Source organism: Nuphar pumila, chromosome 4 (genome assembly GCF_984573655.1).
Source record: "Nuphar pumila chromosome 4, dmNupPumi1.hap1.1, whole genome shotgun sequence".
Classification (NCBI taxonomy): Eukaryota; Viridiplantae; Streptophyta; class Magnoliopsida; order Nymphaeales; family Nymphaeaceae; genus Nuphar; species Nuphar pumila.
This window is the reverse complement of record NC_143252.1, coordinates 128,344,431-128,370,441: the sequence shown is the minus strand read 5'-3', so window position 1 is coordinate 128,370,441 and position 26,011 is coordinate 128,344,431. Positions and strand designations below refer to the sequence as shown.

Below are 26,011 nucleotides of genomic sequence, written 5' to 3'. Positions count from 1 at the left end.
GGAATAAAGGCGACACCAATACTGAATAAATAAAAAAAAACTGGAATTTCAACTTGTAATTGAAAAAGTGGTGCAACACATTTTTCTAAGGTCTCACAGCGGCCAATGCATGCAAAAGCATTGGATCTATTAGAGGGTCAACATTATTGGATCTTGAAAAACCCGAATTTGGCCCACCCATGCTATCAAATGATCCAATTAAAGTAAGATGTCAAGAGATAAAGACGTCTAGTAAAGGCAATAGTGAGGATAAAGATGCAAATCCTAAAGACAGGCAAGTTTGAAAATTGTAATTTATTTTCAAACACCTCTAGAGATCTATTCGGCAATGAGTTGAAAGTTAGATCTTTGCATATTTGTAACAATGCCGGTGCTGTATGGCAAAACTGATGCGTTTTCAGAAAAATCTTACAATTTTGAAAATTCACCCGATGTCTGTAACCATAACTTTTCTGTTGTTAAAGAACCTTTTCACCCTTTGCACATGCAAATTTTCTTAAGATATACAAACTTTCCTCTTAAATACTCAAATATGTGAATTTCCTCTTCTGTTTGCAAATTTTCTACCAAAATATGAGAATATTCATGTGGATTTTCTCTCAAAATATGTGAATGTTGTACTGCATTTTGTGATTTTTCTCTTAAATATGCATTTTTGAAGTGGTGCTAAAGGCTTTAAAGGTGCTTTTGAAGTATCGCTAATGGCTCATCGTGCTTTTAAAGTGTTGCTAAAAGGCTTTAGTGATGCTTTTGAAGTATCGCTAAAAGGCCATCATGCTTTTGAAGTGTTGATTTTTTTAATAAACTCCTTATAATAAAAATTGCATAAGGGGCACACGTAGGAGGACATTCATAGTGAGGACATTCACAAATGTGGAAGTAGCAGGATGACATTCATAACTGTGTGGGAGGAATTTCTCATATTTGAGAGAGAAGTTCATATATTTGGAGGAAATTCATGTGCGAAGGGTGAAAAAGGTCCTTTTACTATAAAAAAAGTTGCAGTTTTGGACATTGGGAAAATTTTGAAAATTGGTTTTTTTGAGAAACACAATATTTTTGCCATACAGTATAGTCATTTTTTATTTTTCTAAGGTTTCACAACAGCCAATGCCTGCAAACACATTAGATCTATTAGTGGATCAACATTATTGGATCTTGCAAAACCCAAATTTGGCCCACCCATGCTATCAAATGATCCAATTAAAGCAAAAGATAAAGGCGTCTAGTAAAGCCAATAGTGAGGATGAAGATGCAAATCCTAAAGACAAGAGAGTCTCAAAATTGTAATTTATTTCTGAAAGCCTCATAGATCTATTCGCAATGAGTTGGAAGTTAGATCTCAAAACATTTGTAACAATATATTATGTAACATAATACCCTATTTTCTTCAATTATAAGCCTTGATTTCACTTTAAATATTTATAAAAATGATTGTACTGTCGTTGAAATTTGACACGCCAAATACCTACTAATTTGTTAAAATTCTCCGCCTATCTAAAAATGTTGATTCTTGACTTTTTTTAGACTATTTTACCCTTAGCAAGTACTTTACGTGGACCTTTGACATTTGCACCTAACATGCTGCGAATCTCTGATAGCTCTAATCCTGCACATCAGATTCGTATCCATGAAAATTACGTATCTCCCCTCAGAGGTTAGAAAGATATTTCACATTCGAACATTCACGATTCATCTAGTCCTTGTTTTGAATGTCAATATGAAACCATGAAATTGACTCGGCAAAAGAAGGGTACCAAAACAAATCAGTTTGGCTCATCTCCAAAGTCATCCGCGTCTTCACACCCCCTCATTGGGATTTTATTGATGTAAGTTGTTTTGATTAAAATAGATTTTTTTTTTGTTATTCAAAAATCGAAGTTGGCAAAACACAAATTTTGTGTTTTAAAAAATTAGATTTTTCCATAAAAAATACGATTAAGGGTCGTAGTTTATTAAATCGACCATACTGAATCCATTTATGCATACAAAAATTAAGAGAGGTTAGAAGATGGGGATGACATAAGGTAGGAAAACGCGCAAACCAAATGCGGCAAACCCCACAAAGTTCCAATATATATATATATAGAGAGAGATGTCACCTGTTGTCGGAAATCAGAATCGGATTCTTGGCGCACCATGACATAATCCATGTTTATCGATACTGGAGAGAGAGAGAGAGAGAGAGAGAGAGAGAGAGAGAGAGAGAGAGAGAGAGAGAGAGGTGTTACGTCGTTGCTACTGCTGCTTGTTCCCATCCATGGCCAGGGTGACGAGGGTAGGGAAGAATGGGGGTTGCGAGTTCAGCACGATCCAGGAAGCTATCGACGCAGTCCCACTGCGGAACACGGTGAGAAGGATCATCGAGGTGTGCCCTGGCGTTTACAGGGAGCCCGTGTACGTTGCCAAGACCAAGAGTTTCATCACATTGAGAGGGTCCTGCCCCGAGGATACCATCATCAGCTGGAACAACACCGCCACCAGCATCAACCACCACCAGGTCAACTCAAACAAACCGAACCCCTCCCCCCCCGCCCCAGAAAAAAGGAAAAAATAAAAAATAAAAAATAAAAAAAGAAGAGAAACTAAACAAAACTAACCCCACCGTGATGCTTCTTCTTCTTCCTCACTCATTACTTTGCATTGGCTTGTGATTATGACTAGTTTCTTAGGTGACGATGATGGGGTCTTTGGTACTTCATCCATTTCCCCTAATTTAGCGCAAGCACACAACACACATCCCACTATACACAACACACATAGAGATGTTTGTAAACTTTTTTTTTTCTCCGAGGAAAATGTAATCCTTGTGCTACACCTTTTGTTTATAAATCTGCAACTCCTTTTGAGCTTTTCTTGGTTTTGTTTACAATCATGAGGCTTTCAGATAAAGCCGCCTTTTGATCCTGTTGGAAGCACGGTGTCTGAACATCTAGGCATTATAGTGGAATTTTGGGTGAGGATTTTTCCAGGGTACCCTTTTTGAAATTCTTTCTGATGTAGATTTGTTTTGGCGAGAAAACTGCACAATTAGGAAAAGCTACGTTAAGAAATAAAGAATTATCTACTTTTATTCAGAACTTGAGCACTGTAAGAAAAACAACCACCAGGGAAACAACGTGATTGTGTGTATCTTCACTTGCTCTCCCTGGAAAATAGACACCCTTTTGACCTTTAAAAGTTTTGAAGTCATAACGTACCCAATACCTCCATTGGGAGCCTTACGATGACGATGACGATGTCTTCAGTCTTCTCCTTCCTTTGGAGCATAGCAAGTCAACATAAAGGACTGCTTTCATAAGACTTCACCATACTTTCACTTCTAATTATGACCTTCCAGACATTAAGGACCAATTTACATCAGTAATTGCCCATTGCATTGGATTGTCCATATCTAATAGAGCTGCATATCTAATAGAGCTACTCATTAAAATAAATCTGTACATCAGATTGCATTTGATTCCATCCACAGAAATTTGTAACCTAGTGCTTGTAAACATACATGATAAAGTGCTCCCCTTGGGGCAAATGCTGATCATTGTACATGTGATTAAAATTAATCCCAGAACTGAATAAGCGTACTCAATATTGTCAGCTATAGGAGTTATTTATTATTGACTTTAAACGTAATAAAACTTGTTTTGTATTCCATCTCAATTCCTAAGCTAATCTTCTCATTGAAGGTAGATGTGTAAATGATGCATTTTCTGAATATAATAGAGCAGGTTGGAAAGGACATATAAATGCCTTATTGTCATAGAGCATATATGAGATTCCCTTTGCAACATGGGATGCGTTAGTTGATTTTGTTCATTCATACCTCTTGTCATTGTGACCATGGCTATAGAGGACTCGACAAATCTCTGCAAATGCTTTGCTTAATGTATGTAAAATAGGAAGAACTGCTAAGTTTATTTCAATATATTTGTCCAACAAACCTGTATTCAAGTCTCTTCTTTGGGAAATGAAAATCATTTTCTTCTTTTCACCTAACCACCTATACATTATTGCAAGGAAATCAAATTCCATATTTTTTTATTAGCATATTCAGCTTTGCACTATTTTTATTTATTTTTACTTTTCATATTATAGGATTCTCGTACAATTGGCACTGGGACCTTTGGTTGTGGTACTTTCATAGTTGAAGGAGAGGACTTCATTGCTGAAAATATTACTTTTGAGAATTCAGCACCTCAAGTAAGAAAGTTCTATTTTCTACCTTCTCGTATTCTAATACCTGCTTGTAAGGACCTTCCTCTCTGTTACAAGGGAATTGTCACAAAATTAAATTTCTGTCCATGGCAGACATTAGAACAGTCCAGTGGTGTATACTCTGTTCTTTCTTGGTTTTAACCTTGTTTAGATTTTTAGGGTTGGCATATGTGCAAAAGAAGATAAGCTTCTGATAGGTACCTGTTTTATGTCTTGCTGTTTCTTTCACATGGCTACACAAAATTGTTCTACTTGAGCATATACAAATCACCGATGTTGGTACTTGGTGGGCGTTTTGACTTACAAATATTGGAGTTACCTTTATATAGTAGATCTCTTGATAGACTCTTGAAACGTAAGAAACAATATGTCGGTATATGAAACAACTTAATTTGAAGGTGTGAGTGACTTTTGTGGGCCATTGAAACAACACTGCTTCCGGTTTGTGAAGTTGCCTAGAAGATGATGGTGTTGAAATACTTATTTTTTTAATTTCTTGAACAAGATGGAAAAATCACATACTTGATAGCATCCAATTTCCATGGGCTAGCCTAGTAGTTGAACATTAAAGCATAAGAAATTATCAGGAACCTCAATCATCTTTCATTTCTATGCATACCTTTTTATTCTGATTAAAGGAAGCAGGTTGGATGAAATTTTGATTGAAGAAAGGGCATATAATTTCTTTTACTCAGAGCACAAGCAAGCACACATGTGCACACGCAAACTCATATGGATGCACACATTCATGTGCATGTGCATGCATTCACAATACTATCAAATTTGTGAAGTTCATAAATTTGTTTTAAGCATGTCGGCATTATGTTTTTTCTTTTTCTCTTGTTGGTATTACAGGGAAAATTCTAGAGCCCATATGCATCATTTTGTGTGCATCTTTTTGTTTCTATGGATGGCTTAGAAATATGAAAGAAAGCGCAGAATTGTCAAAAAAATAGTATGAATCTTGATTTCCCCATTTTTCATCTTCCATTCTTGATCCATGGTAGCATAAAGCATGGGGGTTTCATTTAGTTTATGAGATGATTAAAGAATGTCTCGCTATGATGATAGCCACAAACTATTTCTTCATGGATTTGGATATCACATGAATTCAGGTTTGTTAGGAACTGGTTTAAATCTGGTCAGATTACTATAGTGGTGGTTGTTTGGAAGAACAACATTGAGAAGTTAGTTTATGGAAATGAGATGGTCTCTCCTTTGTTGCACTCAAAATGATGTGCCAGAAAGAAAGCAAAAATGTGTTGTGAAAGTGCCCTAACCATGTCACATCTAATGTTCGGACTATCCAGTAGTTTATGGATAGAGATACAACGATATATCTCATCAGTCGCAAATGTGTTAGATGGAAAGTCTTCGTATCAAGCCTTGTTCAAGAAATATCCTTTCCTGAATATTCTTGCCTATGGATGTTTGGCTCATTGGCTGTGTATGCTATGTTCACATTGATAAGTCGCTCCATGATAAGTTTTTGCCCCATGCTGAGATATGCAGATTCATAGGATACAATGATCAGTATACACAATTTTGATGTTACAATCCTCACACCAAGAAAGTGAAGATTTCTCATAATCTTGTGTTTGATGAGTCAGAATTTCATAACCAATTAGACTGCAAGAATGAACCTGTGAAGTTTCATTAATATTCCATAATTTTCTCTTGCTGGTCTCTCATAACATGAACTAGTATTGTTGATACCACTCATGGTCATGGACAAGGTTCCTTTCCTGCAGTTGAAAGCCCCACTCAATTCAATCCTGGTGATGGTCCAATTGGTTCAGATCAAGATGGTCGCAACGGGCTACATTGAGCTGCATAAAGGTGCCTAAACCCATTAAAGTGTGTTAGTCTATGAGATCTTTCAGAACAGGATAAAGATCGATAATCAGGTGACATTGTTAATTAAACCTCTCTAGAGAACCATCAGCAACTTGAAGTTGCTAAGCCCATGTTGGGATTTTCCTCTAGAAGCAAACATCCGGTTGATAGATTTCTGAGCTACGAGTCTTCTTCTACTGATTTTCAGGTACTTATGACAGCAATGGAGCAAGCCAAGGAGCCATAATTTTGTGTGGAAGTTAAACACAATCCACGATGAATCAAGGCCATGATCCAAGAAATTGAAGTGCTACATATGTGTGGTACATGGGAAATAATGGATCCAAATGTGGTAGGATCCAAGTGGGTTTATAAAATAAAGTATGGTCCATTGAACGGTCTGAGGCTAGACTAGTTGCGAAAGGATATACACAAGAGTATGGGTTAGCTTATGATGAAACTTTAGTTCAATAATTAAAATGGGAAAAAATCGAATTATTTTGTCTTTGGTAGTAAATTTCGATTGGGACCTAGAACAATTGGATGTTAAAAATGTCTTTTCACACAAAGATCTAATTGAACAAGTATATTGGTTGCAACCACTTGAATATAATGAAGGAGACCCATTAACTAAGGTTTGTCGACTGCTATCTATGAATTAAAGTAAGCATCTCAATCATGGTTTGATAATTTTCATCGAGTTGTTTGAGCTCATGACTTTGTCAAAATTGAAGTGGATCATTCCCTATTTATCTATCACAAAGATACTTGTGTTACTCTCATTCTACTATACGTGGATTATGGATAACATGATCATAACAGGAAATGATTACTATCAGTGTCATGTTACCGAAGTGATGACGTTGAAAGGTAAATTTCAAATGTAAAAGTTGCATCCCTTGTGATATTTTCTTTGGAATAGAAGTAGATTGCGGTCCCATGGCTTGATACTTTCCCGATAGAAGTATGCCCACGATCTCCTACAAAGATCTAGAATGTTGGAACACAATCCCACTTGGACACTAGTGGCAATAAATAAACATTTAATGAGTGATGAAGGAACTCTTATGGATTTTCAAAAAAGTTATAGAAGTATAACGGTTGCATTGCAATACTTATCCTTCACATGTTGATATATTGTTTTTTTGCTTTGAATCAAGCCTCACATTTATGCATACCCCTACAAGTTCACTTTTAGATGCAATTAAACACATCCTTAGATACATTAAGGGGACTTATAGAGATGGACTAATATACATGAAACTTGGTTTGCCTTCTTTAGGGCCAATTAAGGTTGTGTCTTATTGAGATGTAGTTTGGCAGGTGATTTTGCCACACGACGATCTACAACAGAGTACTGCATATCTTTAGGCTCTCGTCTGGTTTCTTAGAGCAGTAAGAAGTAAAATTGCAAGCTCAAGTAATATAGATCTATGGCCTCTACTGCTGCAGAAATTTGCTAGTTAAAACACTTGCTTACCACCTATATCACAAGGATTCGGCCAACCAGGTGCCGCACCCGCGTCGACGCGACGTGGGTGCGGCACCCGGTGCAGTCAACCCGACCCTGGGTGAGAAAACTCAGAACAAGCATATCAGAAGTTTTGATCAGTTTAATTTATGCATATCAGTCTTTGGATTTAACACCAAAAATATAAATTGGCAGTTCATGAAGTTCATCACAGTTCCAATTAACATGATTCTGAAATATACAGGTACGTGCACATAGATTTTATTCATTAAAAAGAGATATAAAGACAAAGCAAAAATCCATTCTGCCGCATTTCAAAACATTACACATATGCAGGCCAGAATTTATTTCAGAGAGTTTAATATAGATTCCCAAGTTGGAAGATGCTGATCAAATAACCTGCGTATTGTAATACATGCAGAACAGGGATTATGCATTTACACAGGTTAAATTCGTGTCGATGGGTTGTGCGGTAAAACATTGCACTCTTGAAAACAAGACACACACAAAAATCACAGCAAATCCTGCCTGTTTCGCTGTTCTTTCTCCTCTTGCTGCCATGATTTCGTGAAGCCTTTCACCGAACCATGCAAGAGAGAGAGAGAGAGAGAGAGAGAGAGAGAGGAATAACGAGAGGGAGAAGGAGATGGGGTCTTTAAGCGTTGCGTGAGAGGGGGTTGGGGAAGAACATGGGGAAGAGGAGAGTAGTGGGTGAGAGGTGGGGGTCGGTTTTCCCCCCCTCTCCCCATTCAGCGTGAAACAGGGGCTTTCACACCCACCCCAACACTTCCCCCTTTTTATTTAGGGTTCCCTAATGAACCCCTTTTCATGTTTAACGCCCCCAATAATTTTTTTCTTTTCCATTTTGCCACGCCCCTCACGCATGATGGTGTGAGCCCCCCTTTTTTTGCGAGTTTGGATCTCCCACACGGTGACCCACGATCCATTATGTTTTGGGTCCAAACTTGGGCTATCTGGGTCCATCCAAGGATCCAAATCTTTTTAATTTTAAATTACCAGTATTCAAAACTTCGGATATGGACCCAAATAAATTATTATGGATCCAATATAAAAATTTTAATTGGACCCTTATGATTTCGATGTAAAATCTACATTAAGACATCTAAATTTCGATGTCAAAAATCCAAATAGAGCATTTTGGATCCATATTTTTCGGGTAAAGTTTTTGGGATCCAATAATCTAGTAAACTATAATGGATCCAATACAATGCTATGGATTCCATATAAATTTTTTTCCCTTCCCAGATTCAATTTAAAATTCACAGATCTACATAATACGCTTTGGATTCAATATCAAATTTAACTATGATATCGAGGATCCGATATTAAGGATCTGAACTATTAACTGGAATCTACTATTAACTATCCAATTAAGATATTCAGGATCCAATATCGAAGATTCAAATAGGATATCCGAGATCCAATATCGAAGATCCAAGCAGGATATCCAGGATCCAAATAAGAATTAAAAAAAAAACAATGAGAATATCCTCGTACCAAATTTTGACCATGAAATTTAAGTCTAATTAGGCGATAAAATTTTACAAGTGTTATAGTAGATGTTCAGGTGGAAGGGTAAAAAGTAAATAGTAACAGGGGGTGGCCATGAAAAGATGACTTTTGGTGGTGTAAATGTAAATAAATGTCTGATGAGTTGAACTGTAGCTCTGTGGAGACTTTCGAATGCAGTGCCGATTCAAGTTTTAATTATTAATGGAAAAGGAGCATAAGACATATTTTCATTTTTAATACACATCTCATGGAACTTTAAAATGATTGAAAATGATATTATGTTGTCTCATTTGTGTTCATATTGCATAAAAATAATTTGGCAGGTTGCGTTTTGACTTCCTTTTATGTTCAATTTCTGCAGATACACACCTGGACACACATATGCACAAGAATTCTCTTGTTCTCAGCATAACTGCTTTGCTGAAATGATGGTTTACTGGACCTTACGAAATTATATTAGAAATTTTTGTAGAGAGCCAAAGAACCCAAATTCATTAAAACACTGAAATGTCTTAATGAATCACCCATCATCTAGACTATGTTTTAAGCCTCCACAGGACCTTGTTAAGACATGATTTAGTTAGAAAGGGTAGTTGAAGGTGTTGGTCCTGTACACAAACTGATCCCTAAAGCCAAGCATTGTTTGAGCTTGTGCTTGGTGGCTTCAGTCTTGGCTCAAGCTTGAGCCATGTTTGAATATTCATGTTGAAACTCGGTTCTATTGAGATTGTCTTGGTTAATTTCCATCTATAGACTATAAAAATGTGTTTCTAACACAAGAAAGAGAAAACACACTGATCTTTTAGATCAAGAGGCACTTTTGTGTTAAGATGTGTATTGAGTACTTAAAATGTTAAGATTTTCCAAGCATACTATTGGTGAACATTTTGTGGTTAAGAGAAACCAAAAAAACTCTCAACTCAAATCAAATGTATTGGAACCCTAAAAATGAAATCCATAATGTACTTAACCACACAATCAATAAGGAGAAGAATGATCTATTCTCTGATGGCTTAATGATATATATCATAAAAAATATTAACAAAAACCTAAAATAAACAGGGCCAGATAACCATACCTTGAGCTTGAGCAGAGAGCCAAGAGGGAATGAACAACGAGGATGGATGGGGTGGTCGGAGTGAGCAGCGAGGAAGAGTGAGGGAGCGAGTAGGACAAGGGGTTGACGAAGTGAGCAGCTAAGAGAGAAGGGGGTCACTGAATTGAGCAGTGAGGAAGAGGGAGGGAGGCAGGAGGAAGGGAGGCAGGGGGTCGCTAGAGTGAGCAGTGAAGAGGGAGCGGTTGCCAGAGTGAGCAGCGAGGAAGAGGGAGGGAGGGAGCACAACAAGGGGTCGCTGGAGTGAGCAGCGAAAGGAGGCCATGAATGGAAATGGTGGAAAAGTTTTTAGTTATAACCGTGTGCATAAATTGATTATAGAATCCTCTCAAAGAGATATTGTTAGCGTCTTCAACAAGATGAGGTATGGCAGGAACCAACGAGTGATGATGGAAGAGTTGATTTTCATTTTTTTGGACTTATTTGAGGTCAGATGTGTTTGGATCTCTAGGGCATGTTTGATGGCGTGTCAAATCTAAAAAGAATAATGTTTTTAATAAACGTTGAACATGGTAGACACGCAGAACATCGTCCGCTGCATTCATAATTTAAACAATTCACCGTTCTACCCCTGTTACAAAAAGAACAGGGACAGGAGAACAAAAGAAATAAAAAAAAGTCGAGGGAGAGGGGTCCCTTGACGCTTCAATCATTCTCTCTCTCTCTCTCTTGTGCAGGGGTTGGAGGGGCCAGTAGAGGGCCGACGATGAGTTTTTTCTTCTTCGTCTTCTTTTCTTCCCCTTCTTCGTTATTCGTCGAGAAATAAGCTTTCCGACAACTCCTAGAATGCAAAAAATTATATTTAGACACGAAGATATACTTGTGCAAAGCCAAGACATGACATAACCGAGTTTTGGATCCTAGGTGGATCTGAAACCCAACACACGAAAATGAGAAAAGTATGACATAAACTGACCTTTGCATGCTAATTCCAAAATATCTAGGTGTCTTAGTGGAGTAAGTGGGGTCCCATCATGGTCACAATTTTTTGCAAACATTTGGATCTAATGTGTTTTGACAAAGGTCGGGTTGAACTAAATCCATATTTGCTCTAGAAGATATGGAATCCCCGTTCTGCAAGTCAAGCATCTTTTCTTCTCCGATGAAAAGGGATCAACCTTGACAGGAACGTTGGCTCCCCTTTGATTTTGGCTTCAGTGGGCAACACCACGTACCTCGTACATGAATCTTGAGAGAAATATGATCTTAATGGTCTAGAAACGCCGGATTGAGCAGCGAGGAAGAGGGAGGGAGCCAGGCAAGGGGTCGCCGGATTGAGCAATGAAGAGAGAGGGGGTCACTAGAGTGAGCAAGGATCGAGAGACGAGAGAACATGGAGAGACAAGAGAGAAGGGAGAGAGCAGAGAGAGAAAGAGAAAGAGAAAGAGAAAGAGAAAGAGAAAGAGAAAGAGAGGGAGGCCCCCGTCGGGGCCCCCCTCTTAAAATTTTTTCCCAAATGTTGGTCAAATGGGGGCTTTGACCTCACTCTATTACAATGACATAACTGTCGTTGTTATATAATAACCCTATAATGGCAATAACCAAATCTTGCCGTTAAATATATCTATTAAGGTGTTTTAATGAAATATCTAACGACCAAAAAATTGTTGTCGATATATAGTAATCCTATAACAGTGATAGCCAGATCTCACCGTTACTTATGTATAACGGCGAGATCTTCTTTCCGTTAAATATATCCGTTAATGTGAAGCGGGAAACAATACGGGAAGCGGAAGCGAGAAGCGATGCATTTTAAAATATATAGGAAGCGGGAAGCGAGAATTAAAAAAAAAGAAATTTAAGAATTGAATGAGAATCAAAATAAAACACAAATAAAAACTAAAATAAAAGTGACTAATATTAAATTTCATGATTTTTTAGTGTAAGAATTAAATTTTTAACAAAATCTAAAAATGATGACTACCAATTTAGCGAAAGCACATGGAAATGAGTGAGAAGAGTCAGAGAAAACACATAAAAAGCATGAAAAGTTGAGTAAGAGAACATATAATAAGAATAAATGAAGCATGTGTAAAGCATAGGAGAAGCTTGGGGGAATCGAGGTTCTCATCAAGTTTCAGAAGCGAGTAGTATCGTGCTTCCGAAGTGAGTTTCCGGGAAGCGAGCTTCCCACCTATCTAAGAAGCTTTCGGTAACTCTGGTTTTAACGCAATATCTAACAACAAAAAAATCTCGCCGTTATACATAGGCCTTTAACTTTGAGATGTGTGCATAGGCATTCGTGGGGACATAAATATCGCCTTTATTGATGGAGCTATAGCGGCCACATTCATGGATGTACTAGAGTAATAACGGCATTATATTTATGTCCATGCTATTACCTATCAATTAGTGGGGATAAAAATCTCGCCGTTATTGCTTTATCAATAGCGGCGAGATTGTTTGTCGCCATTAAAAAATCGCCTCTATGGACCCTCATCCTTGTAGTGATAGGATAAAGTTTATGACATTGAACTTAGCTTGCCTTTTTCGTTTGGTTGAGAGAATGAAATTACTGATGAATGCAAACAAGCCTCAGTCTATGAATCAAATTATGCAATACATACACAAGCCTGAAGTAAATTGAGAAAATAGTTCCACCACGACTGTGCACACACACCCATTCACATGCACGCTTGCATGGACACAAATTCTATGCGGTACTAGTTGATTAGCATGTCTGTTGGAAGTCCAAATCCTTCTAATTTCTATGCAGTATAGGGATCTGAATTCTTCTGATTTCATGGTAGAGTCAGGCATTATGAGTTAATTCTGTGGTTTAGTTACTTTAGTTATTCAAACTTGGCAGGGTTCTGGCCAAGCTGTTGCAATGAGGACAACAGCTGATCGTTGTGCTTTTTATAGCTGTCGGTTTCTAGGGTGGCAGGTAATTGTCATGAAGGTTTTGTTTGGTAGTACTAGTGTGTTGAGATTCCTTGTCTGAATAATTCTGATTGCAGGTGTTATGTTTCACTTTGATTGGCATCTACTAAGCGCTGTATGTTTCATCATGGGACTTTGCACAGGATACACTGTATCTACATTATGGAAAGCAATATTTAAGAGATTGCTATATTGAAGGAAGTGTTGATTTCATCTTTGGAAATTGTACTGCTCTCTTGGAACACTGTCATATTCACTGCAAGTCGCCTGGATTTATAACTGCCCAGAGTAGGAAATCTTCTCAGGAGCCTACAGGTTACGTTTTTCTAAGGTTTGTTTCTTGGTCTAATGTTCTCTTACCATTTTTTATTTCATGAATCTCTATCCTGTTTCTAACAATCAAATTTCCAAGCTATAATATGTAACAAACATGATAAAAGAAAATGTTCTGCATTTCTTCTAAAAAAGCAACCTATGTCACAGGGACTCGCCCAACTGGGTGCCGCACCTGCGTCGACGCGACGCGGGTGCGACCAACCTGACCCTGGGTGCGTTGACCACACCCAGGGTCATTTATGTCCAACTTTTGGACTTTAACTTTATATATGTCATAGGGACTCTTCAACTGGGTGCCACACCCGTGTCACACCAGATGCGGTCAACCTGACCTTGGGTGCTGTCAACACACCCAGGGTCATTTATGTTCAACTTTTGGACTATATATATAATTTTTTATATTTTTGCTGCACCCCCGCACCCGGGTTTTTTGAAAGTGCCGCACCCCCGCACCCGCACCCATGTGACATAGAAAGCGACAAATACCCATTATTGTACATGATCTCTAAGTTTTGTAGAAATCTAGCAGTACAACAATGATGTTCACACTGTCATCATCATTTCGATTGAACATTTCAGCTCTGTTAGGTCAATCTGCATTCTGATAGGTCACTGCCTCTCACTACTACACCCTATTAGAAAGAAGTAATATTTTCCTTGAGGGCATTATCATCATTTTCACTTCTGTAATTTGTATTTTATGTTGTTGGTATTTATGTAATTGGGCATGCTAGTGCTGGAAGTTTGTAGTTATGTAATTATTTGTATTATTCATGGGAATGGAACCTCGACCGCCTGTCAAGCGGCCTAGGCCCCCTCTCACTATGCCAAACCCCTTTGGGCTTCTCCAGCGCATTTAACTATTTAGCCATAACCTGTTTCCATTCTTTTTTCAAAGTTGCTTTTGCATATGAAATGAGCTTAACATAGGAATGAATTAAGGCAAAAAATGCACGATGCTTAGGAGAGAAAGTGTCATAGAATACAAAGCGAGGAGGAATAAAAATTCTGGAGCTATGACGTACCTGAGGAAGAGTTTGAGAAGATGAAGACTTGTGTTGAAAGCTCAGAATCAGTTGGAAAAGAATCAGAGATGGCCTCTAAGTTTCCGGAATTCGGACTCATCTTGATTTAGTTGATCCAAAATTGGTATTTGTACTATTTCCTTCTAAAATAAGTACTGCATGATCAATTCCCTCTTCTATTGGAAAGGCAATAGAAACTAAAAATCCATACACTTCCTTCCTTATCCTTGAACTGCTCAAAATATGGTGTAAGCTCATAAAAACCCACATTTCTAGATATTTCATTTTTTTGCCAACAAGATCATAACATTTATAGCCTTTTTGACCTTCAACAAATCCCCAAAAAGCAACACTTTACAACATGAGAGGAAACTTTATCTTTGTATCTTTCACACAAAAGAACATAGCAAACACATCCAGAAATCTTCATCAACTTATAGTTAGTCCTAACACCGTACAATATTTGATAAGGAGAAATACCTTTAATAACTCTAGAGGTCATGCGATTAATTTGATATATTGTCATATTAACTGCATCTGCCCAATAAATCTTTTGTATGCTTTTTTGAAAATAAGATGGCTATGGTTGTCTCCAAAATATGTCTATTCTTTCTTTCAACAACTCTATTTTTCTGAGGAGTGTATCATCATAATTTTTTGGTGAAAATATTCTTTTCTCTTTCACATAACATTGAAACACTTTACTAATGTATTTTTTCTCCTGAATCCGATTAAAGAGTTTTAATTATAACAGAAAATTGAATTTCAATCATTGCACAAAATTATTTAAAGATACCAAAATGTTCACTTCTATTTCTCATGAATTCTATCCATGTGAATCTTGTACAAGCATCGATAAAAGTAATAAAGTAAGATGAACCTTCCTTAGGAACCCTACACATTAGAATGCATAAGATCAAATAGCTATGAAATTTTTTAAAGCATTCAAATACTTTAAATTTAAATTTAAGAAAATATATCCATGTATGCCTACTATAATTATCAACAAAAATCACATAATATGATACCCCTCTTTTGGACACAACCGGAGCCAATCCCCATACATCCGAATGTGTTAATTCAAATGGATCTTTTGACACAAAGTGACAAGGAGCAAAAGGTAATGATTTCATTTTTCCAAGAATGCAATCTTTACGAACCAAATCTTTTTCATTACAATTTGCAAGAAATGAATACAAATGAAACTTTGTCATACTAGGATGTCCTAATTTTTTATGCCAATTTTCAATGTCTTTCTTTTTCAAAAAATTACAAAAAGCATGTTTTGATAGGTTTAAGATTGTCCATTAAATATCGATCTCCACTTCTATGCCTTCACCCAATCGGCTTCCTGGACCGGAGATCTTGCATCAAGCAATCACTGGATGAAAAAGAAATCTTACACCCATGATCCACAATTTGTGAAATAAATAGGATTTAGATTTAGTTTTGGTACTATTCTAATATTTGGTACATAAAATCTTTGATGATTTTTTCAAATCCCAAAACTTTCGATTTTTAAAGAAGTTTAATTCGCAGTAGAAACATGAGAATCATTTGAGTTATTATGACACTCAGATAGTATAGACTCATTTAGAGTCATGTAAAAAGATGCACTGGAGTAAAAAATCGGAGTCTTACCGGGATCAATGCACTTAGATACGACCAAACTAGAGAAGAGAGAAGAGGCTTGATTTTTGAGTAGAGGTTGAAGAGCCTCTATGAGTTGCACTAGTGATATCGATCAATTGCTTCTAGAGCCTTCATGCCCAACGAAGGCCACTTCTCTTTTTTTCTTTGGACAAAAAGGCTTGATGTGACCCGACTCGTTACAAAAACGACATTGTCTTCTTCTTGGAGTCATACTCATTTGTACTTCTTCCTAAGTGAGGAGTCTTGTAAGTTGTATGATTTCTGGGTTTTGACATAGCAAAAACGGTGTCTTCATCCTTGGAGGAGTTGGGTTTCTTTAACCTATTTTCTTTCATAGTTAATTCTTCTAATGTTTCAACCATGGAAGGAAGGAACACTTCTTCTATGCACTTAGTTTTCTCAAACTCGTATCTAAGTCCATTTATAAAATGATAAAAATGCTCGGCACTAATTTGTTTTTCATGAAGTTTTATGTTCATAGGACAATGCCGTTTAGGCTCTAAAAGAGTCAACTCATAGTTCTAACCTTATATTGAAGACATACATGAGCAATGTCTTTCAAAGAATACATATCTTGGAGATACTTCTAAGCATCACTAGTAAAATCAAATTTGACTAGGCTAGAACATTTTTTAATATCAACACTATTGATGCTCCATGCTATAATTTTCGAATGACCCATCCTTAACTCCTTCCAATTCTTTTCATATTCGACAACGACTTTGGACATGTCGTCTCCTTCGAGTGGCACTTCTTTACCATTGTCGATCTTAGTAAGCTTGAGTTTGAGCTCTTTCTCGATTCCATCTACCAAACCCCATAAACCTTTGTTTCAAATTTGATGTTTGACAATTGTATTAGAATATGGATCGGATATGGATCCAGTAGAGGATCCATATGGTTCACGTGTATGTTATATTGTAATGTAATATACATTACTAACCAGGGCAGTTTTGTCCTTGTAAAATAATTGTAAAACCTATTTATCTTAATGATGTTTAGTGCAGCCACTAAGAATAACAGTGGCTGCCGATTCCCAACAAGAATTAGAGCTCTCTCTCTCCCCCCCCCCCTTTCTCGATTTTTGCAGGAGTTTTATCATGGTATCAGAGCAGCGACAAATCTGGGCGTAAAAGTGTCTTCATCAGGAACGTGAAAGGGCTTGCTCCATTGGCCACGATCTGCCTTTTGGTCACGCCTACTCCATCTCTTCTTCAGACGAGTTCACACGATCTTCATAAGAGCCAAAGGTCGAGTTCCTTCAGCCGAGTCCTCCTCATCTTCTTCAGTCGAAACCCAAAAGCCAAGTTCTTCTCGCCGAGTTCCTTCATTCAAGTCCTCCTCATCCTATTCAGTCGAGCCCAAAGGCCGAGTTCCTTCAGCTGAGTCCTCCTCATCTTCTTCAGCCGAACCCAAAAACCCAGTCTTTTCTAAACAGGTCGAGTTTCTTGTTTTCTTCTTATCTCATCTCACTTGTTTTGTCATCAAAAGTCTATTTTCTAGCTTTTCCCTCTTGTCTCATCATCTTCTAATATTAGAAAAGTCGAGTTCCCTGGTTTTCCGAACCAGGAATCTGCCTGTCACGCCTGCGTAGAAAAGTCGAGTTCCCTGGTTTTCCCAACCAGGAATCTGCCTGTCACCCCTGCCCCATTCTCGTTCATTTTACCTGTCCATCAGTCGTTTTTGTCTCCCATTCATTTTCTGTCAAATTTTCCATACACTCGCAAAATATATTTCTCTTGTCGTGACATTGTGCCGATTTCTGTCAAATGTGTCAGTTTATGATAAAACAGTCCAGTTTTAGCCACTAGTGTCATTCTGTTAAAAAAAAAATCTGTCAACAAGTCTACAAATGGATACTTCAGCAAATTCGGGTCTTTCTTCTAATTTCCTGGGGCAGCTAGTTTTGAAAAAGCTAACTACAAACAACTATCTGACTTGGAAAAGGCAAATTGCCCCTTTTATTCGAAGTCAAGATCTTTCAGGTCACTTGGATGGCTCCACTTTAATGCCTCCAGAATTTATCACAACCGAAGCCAAAGAGGATGGAGGATTGCCAAATATTATTCTCAACCCTGCATTTGTTTCTTGGATGAAACGCGATCAGGCCCTCGTCGCGTACATCATTTCCATATTGTCACAAGAAGTATTGATTTCCATTCCGGATGATTGCACATCTAAAGTTTTGTGGGAGGCTTTAGCTCAGACCTACTCTCAGATATCAGAGGCTAAAGTGTTGTTTCTTAAACGTGAATTTCAGATGTTAAAAAAGGGGGAATGAGCATTATTGAATTCTTAAATCAAGTCAAAAGCATCACAGATCAATTAGCCATGGTTGGGTATCCAGTGTCAGATAAAGAAAAGGTGCAGCATACATTGAATGCCCTGGGACCAGAGTATCATGTTCTTGTTACTTCTTTATTATGCTTACCTATGTTGCTTAGTTTTGAGGAATTACATGTCAAACTTTTTCAGTACGAGATGACTCTGAAAAGCATGTCTGATGCTTCAGCAGGACAATCATCTACGCATGAGGTTCTTGCCACAGGGATGATAGCTGATCGTGCACGAGGAGGACGTGACAGAGGCAGGGGAACTCCAATCCAGGGTGGACGTGGGTTACTACCTACACCAAATTCCAATGTCAGTTTTTCAAAGAATGTTCCCACATGCTACCAGTGTAACAAACGAGGTCACATCAAAGCCAACTGCTGGTTCAACCCACAAAATCGGAATAGAACGCAAAACAATAGAAATGTTGCTACATCAGGAACTGCAGGTACATTTCGGGTCAGTGATGATGCTAAGGATCTTCTCTTATCTGCGATGGCCAACTTGAATCTGAAACAGAATGATGATGGAATATGGTATGTTGACTCTGGGGCAGCAACTCATGTCACTGGCAATGCAGCTAAGTTCTCTACTTTGACTCCCTATTTTGGTAAATCTAATATTGTAACTGGAGATGGGACTCACCACCCTATTTCAAACATAGGCAACACCCTTATTCCTTTGTCTGATTCATCTATTCCTTTATCTGATGTTGTTCATGCACCAAATATAAAGAAAAATATTGTCTCTGTTTCTAAGCTTGTTGACTCTACCAATTCATCTGTGGAATTTACTCCTACTTCTGTCTTTGTCAAGGATTTTCAAACGAAGGAGATGTTCGCTAAAGGAGAGCGACGTAGAAACATGTATGTCTTCAATGAAGATCCAACCTCTAGTGTCTTGAAGCCCAAGTCTGATCATGTCTCTAAAAGCATCCTAAGTATATCCAAATGTAATAAGCCAGATCTCTGGCATTCTCATTTTGGTCATTGTAGTCAAGTCTTTATTGAAAAGTTAGTGTCCAATGGTTTTCTTTCAGAGTCTTTTTCATCTTCATTAAAGGATAAAATGTGTCTCAGTTGTTAGGTCTGCAAAAGTCATGTACTTCCTTTTCATCAAATAAATAAAAGAGCCTCCATGCCCTTTGAGATAATATGTTCTGATGTTTGGGGCCCAACCCCCAATCCTTCATCTTCTGGAAGTAAATATTCTGTATCTTTTATTGACAGTTTCTCTCGTTTTACCTGAATATTCTTTATGAAACACAAATCAGAGGTTTTTCTTATCTTTCGTCACTTTCATGCCTATGTTAAAACTCAATTCTCCCAAAATATTCAAATTCTCCAATGTGATGGAGGTGGTGAGTATTCCTCAAAAGAATTTTTAGATTTTCTCCAAGATAATGGGATACATCATAGAGTTTCTTGCCCGTACACTCCACAACAAAATGAAATTGCTGAACGTAAACACAAACATATTGTAGAAAGTGCAATGAGTATGATGCATGGTTGTAACTTGCCCATTAGTCTTTGGATAGAAGCTTTTCACACTGCCACTCATGTGATAAATCGTCTTCCAATGCCTATCCTTGGAAATCAGTCTCCCTGTTATGTTCTCTTTGGTGTACATTCTGATTATGATGAGTTACGAGTTTTTGGATGCACATGTTATGTACACATTGACAAATCCATGAGAACTAAATTTCAGAACAAAGCCTCTATATGCCAATTTGTAGGTTATGTAGATGAACATAAGGGTTGCAGGTGCTATGACCCTGCCAATAAGCAGATCAGAATTTCTAGAAACGTTTTTGATGAAAATAGTTTTTTGGAAAATAAAGCAAATCACAATCGTGAACATGGTGACGCAACTGATAATTGGTATGATCCATGGCTCAGTGCTGAACTTATTTCACATGCTGCTGAACATACCACTTTGGCTCCTGAAAGCATACATGATGAGTCGGCTTCAGATAAGATATTGAAAACAGAATGTCTGAGATACAAAGGAAATGTCTATACCAGGAGACCCAGAGCAAACAGATGCACCTGTTGGAGAACACGTGGCATTGTCCAGCAACAAAGAGGCACCAAGAAGATCAGGCAGGATAAGGCACCCTATTGAAAATGGGTGAGTTATGATAACTTCTCTATCGATTTTCAGATCTTTCTATCCAAGATTGAAAAGCACGAGGAAGCACTTGTGTTTTGTCAAGCTGTTCAATCTAACAAATGGATTGAAGCAATGAATGAGGAGATCGAGGCACTTCATGAGTGTCAAACATGGGAGATAGTTGGTCGCCCCCCAGATAAAAATGTTGTCGGCTCAAAATGGGTGTATAAGATTAAGTATAAACCGGACGGTAGCATTGAACGATACAAGGCACGTCTTGTTGCCAAAGGATTCACTCAAGAATACGATCAAGATTATGATGAGACTTTCAGCCTAGTGGTCAAAATGGGAACTATTCGTATTATCCTTGGCCTGGCTAATGAGCATGGGTGGACCCTTAGTCAGTTTGATGTTAAAAATACATTGCTTCATGGGGATTTGAAAGAAGAGGTCTACATGGAGCAACCTCAAGGTTATGCAGAGGGAGACCCAAAAGAATATGTATGCAAATTAACCAGAGCACTATATGATTTAAAGCAAGCCTCCAGGTTATGGTTTGAAAGTTTCTCTTTAGAGATTCAGAACCACGGTTTCATTCGTTCCCAACTAGATCATTCTCTATTCATATACAGGGATGGAACCACTATGGTTTTCTTACTTATATATGTTGATGATATAGTGATCACTGGTAATGCTCCAGACCATATTCAACGAATTAAAGCTTTACTAAGTATGCGATTCAAGATGAAAGATCTTGGAGAATTGAGATATTTTCTTGGCGTAGAGGTGGACAGACATGATGAAAAAATGTCATTGACTCAACACAAATACACTCTTGATCTTTTTGTCAAAGCAGGAATGACAGATTGCAAACCTGTGCCTACACCCAGTGTTGTCAATCAAAAACTCAGTATCTGTGATGGTGAGTTATACCCTGATGCAAGCAAGTATCGCAGTTTAGTGGGCTTGTTACAGTACCTTACCTTTACTAGACCAGACATTGTATATTCTGTAAATCAAGTATCTCAGTTCATGCATGAACCAAAGACTGGTCACATGGATGCCGTCAAACGTATTTTTCGCTATCTAAAAGGCACGATGGGTGATGGACTCACATATGTACAATCTTCATGGGTAACACCGAAACATGACATATTGGCCTATACAGATGCAGACTGGGCAGGGGATCCAGATGAAAGGAGGTCTGTTTCAGGATACTGTGTTTTCATTGGAAGCAACCTTATCTCATGGAGTAGCAGAAAACAGAAAGCTGTGGTAAAATCTAACACAGAGGCAGAATATAGATCTATGGCAGCTACTACAGCAGAAGTGACCTGGATTAGACATCTACTTACAGAGATGGGAGAGAGTATCTCAAGTTCGACTCTCATGTGTGATAATAGAAGTGCTATACAAATTGCGTTCAATCCCGTTCATCACAGTCGGACCAAGCATATTGAGATTGACCAACATTTCATCAGACAAAAGGTAGCAGACAAAGTGATTGAACCGGTTTATGTGTTTTCAGAAGACCAAGTCGCAGATATGTTCACAAAAGGTCTCACAAGTAACTGTTTCTGGTATCTGAAGAATAGGTTGCACATGGTTCACTCCCATGCACAACTTGAGGGAGGGTATTAGAATATGGATCGGATATGGATCCAGTAGAGGATCCATATGGTTCACGTGTATGTTATATTGTAATGTAATATACATTACTAACCCAGGGCAGTTTTGTCCTTGTAAAATAATTATAAAACCTATTTATCTTAATGATGTTTAGTGCAGCCACTAAGAATAACAGTGGATGCCGATTCCCAACAAGAATCAAAGCTCTCTTTCTCTCTTCCCCCCCCCCCCCCCCCCCTTTCTCGATTTCTGTAGGAGTTTTATCAAATTGATGCCCACATCACATAGTTGGAGTCATTTAGTTTCACGGAAATAAAAACAAGTCTCTCGATCATCTTCCATGGTGAGGCCACAAGAGAGAAAGAGAGAAGGGAGAAATAAAAATGATGCTCCAAAGAACTTCAAAAGCTTCACGGTCCCACGATTCATGAGCTCTCATTCCCACGAGCAAAAGAAAGCATTCAAGAGTCGAATCACCAAGGCTCTGATACCATGTAATGAAATGAGAGCAATCTCATAAATCGCAACCCAATAGGGTTTACTCGGAGGAGACAAGAGGATCACTCACACAACCCAAAATGAGTTCAAGCACAAAGGTCCAACAACAATCTTAAAAATATAAATATTATTATCAATAAAATGCACATAAAATGCATTGGTTACAAAGGAGAGAGATCCCCATATTTATACACAAAGGAAGGGAGTGAGAGGCTCCATTCTAGCCGATGGGAGTCCCCAATGACTCTTTGAGTCAAGGACAAAAATGCCCTTGACTCAAATCCTAATTCCAATAAGAAATAAAAATAAATATCTGCCCCTAATGGGCAGATCCTATTACAAGGTCAAAATAACCAAAATACCCTTAAAGGGTATTTCTATTACAATAATACATAATTCAAAACTAAGTCTATATGTAATGTATATGTACATTATATATTATATACATACACATATATATATGATAACACCATATATATATATACAAAATTACAAATATATATCAAGTACAATATCTTAACAAAGAGTTTGCCAAGCACCCGTACCACTGTGAAAAAATATATTTTTTGCCAGATGCAAACATGCTAAATGGATATTTCAGCTTTCGGTGTTTTTTTTTTGTGATTCTGATCCCACTGATGTTTTCGGCATGATCGATTTACTGGGAATTGACACCCTTATAACGTGTTTTCGATGAAAAAAGTGATATTTGGAGCCTTGAAAAATTTACAAAGATTTTGGATTGTTGACTTTTCGAACCTTATAGAAACCCACCTATGTGCCAGACTGGAATCGAACTCTCCAAGAGCTGATTCCTATAAAATCAAGTATGTAGATCACCTTTATATGGTTGGAATTTAAAAATAGGACAAAGAAAACCTGAAAAAAAAATCTTTTAGCATGTTTGCATCTCCCTCTCTCTCTTTTGCTAATATATATATATATATATATATATATATATATATATATATATATATATATATATATATATATATATATATATATATATAGTGATGAAACCTGATAAAAGAAATATGATAAATGGGCTTTTTGGGCTTTTGTTTTACTTTTAAATTTGTTCATACAAATGTGATCTACGGTGATTTTCTAGGGATCAGCTCTTGGAGCATTCGATTCCAACATATGGGTAGGTTTCTATAAGGTTTGAAAAATCAACAGCTCAAAATCTTCATAATTTTTTTGAGGCTCCAAATATCATTTTTTAATCTAAAAAACCTGATTCAGGTGCCGGTTCCTAGTAAATCGACCATGTGTAACACATTTATGGGGTAAGAATTGCAAAAAAAACAACAGAAAGACTGAAAAGCTCATTTAGCATGTTTGCATCACTATATATATATAGATCCTTTCCCCCCCACGAGCCTGCAGTTGGTAGTCAAACTCTGTTCAAATGGAGTTATAAAATATATATATATCATTCTCATGAGAAATACATGTGCCATAAAATGTATCAGAATTAGCATCCATTTTTATATAGATGTACACAACTGTCATATACTTGAGTTCTTGGATTCTCCATCGAATTGGGCATATACTGCATTTGTCCATTGGAATAAGAGAGAAACTGCTACAGGCTGCTTGAAAAGTCTAGCAGAAAAACATATCACATCTAATTTGGATGAAACCTGAAAGTGAGGATAGATTCTTTATATCATAAATTAGGCATTTATAGTTATAGATGAGGTATTTATATATGGTTTCCATCACTGAAAGCTCTATGCTGTAAAAATGGCTCATGAGAACTCTAGTTTTCTGTGAACAAACAAGGAACTGTACCAAACATGGACATGCTTTGTGTGTGTGCACGCGTGTGTTTGTCCTCAGTGCTTCCTCTTCTGATTTCTTCCTGTAATTTTTTAAGTTCTAGGAAACACATTACAAATGAATGTCATATATTTGAGTTCTGAATCTTGGGCACAAACTCTGACAGACCAACAGATCCATGACCCATATGGAAGTTGTTTTTCCTTTCAACATCATGAATCTCTGTAATCTGTTTCTTGATTTTGCTCAAACTAATATTGGGTTTCTTATTAAAAATACAGATGTGTTATCACTGGGAATGGAGAAGTCTCTTATGCATACCTTGGAAGGCCATGGGGACCATTCGCTAGGGTTGTTTTTGCATATACATGGATGGATGGCTGTGTCAAACCTGTAGGGTGGAATAACTGGAATAACACGGAGAATGAAAGAAGTGCATGCTTTTATGAGTACAGGTTTTAATACTTTTTAGTTAACAGGATATTGCACTTTATGGAAATTCTCAGGTTACAGATGAAAATCATTGAACATGAAAATCGCGAAGTATTCCCCCTCTTCCTACAAGCTTTTCAAATATCTGATGTCTTCATACTTTTTGCAGGTGCTTGGGTCCTGGAAGTTGCCTTTCAGAAAGAGTGACATGGTCTAGGGAACTTGTGGATGAGGAATCAGCTCATTTTCTTGCACATAATTTTATAGATCCCGACCCACAAAGGGCGTGGCTGTCAAACAAAGTTACGATGAAAATCCCTTTCTCCGCTTAAATTACTGGAAGCTGGAGTCAAGGTGGATGGCTGGAAAAGGGACATCAAGCATTGTAGTTTCAGTACTGGATCATATTAAGAGGAATCTCACGTGCTTTTTCTCATACTCATATGGTATGCTGGTGTCAAAGTGCTGTCATAAGCTTAGTTTATTTGTGTGGCTGCAGTTAGGCTTTATACATTGATCTGTGTGAATGCCTTAATGCAAGAAATCTATTTGTTACTCGTAGTACGATTGAATTGGTTGCTCTCGGCTGTCATTTATTTCTGAAAATATTTTAATGATAAGTTTAGTGATACAGTGACTTGCAGTACTGTTCTGCCACATTAAAAAGGATATTTGGGGGATTAGCAGAAAATTGTTTTGAGTGATCTAAATCCGACAGGAAAATCTAACTAACTGCAAGTTTATCTAGAGAAAACGAGAAATATAATGAAAATTGCAGGAAATTAACTAGAAATCACTGGAAATTAACTAAAGCAGGAAATATTAGAAATAAAACAATTTTGAATTCCAACTCAACTCTCTCTAATCTTAGATCTCCTTGTTACTTATAAGAGAAGAATCATAATTCAAGTAGACTTAAAACTACTATTTTTTATAAATATCAATTAAGAAGTTTGTTAATCTTAATGGACTAGTAAGTTGGGATATGGATCAAGTATTTAAATTCAATATCCATTACAAGGGATCTAAATCAAAGAAAAAAAATCCAAAAGTATAAAATGGATCTAAATAGACCCTATTGACCTCTTCAAATGCATCATTCTCCTTGGGTTGGAGAAGACTCACTCGATTCTAGTCTCGCCTTAGCTTCTTCCAGTTATG

The 26,011-nt window shown here is 37.4% G+C and overlaps 1 protein-coding gene across 1 annotated transcript; it reads left to right on the top strand.

The window, feature by feature from the left end:
• The first annotated feature begins 1,981 nt into the window (after nucleotides 1-1,981).
• On the top strand, nucleotides 1,982-25,494 carry PME31 (pectin methylesterase 31). Its single transcript, XM_090003535.1, has 6 exons — nucleotides 1,982-2,500; nucleotides 4,093-4,197; nucleotides 12,976-13,053; nucleotides 13,193-13,380; nucleotides 24,700-24,873; nucleotides 25,020-25,494. Exons 1-6 carry the CDS (start codon nucleotides 2,261-2,263, stop codon nucleotides 25,180-25,182), a joined length of 948 nt encoding a protein of 315 aa, XP_089859661.1. The 5' UTR covers nucleotides 1,982-2,260; the 3' UTR covers nucleotides 25,183-25,494.
• Nucleotides 25,495-26,011: the final 517 nt, after the last annotated feature.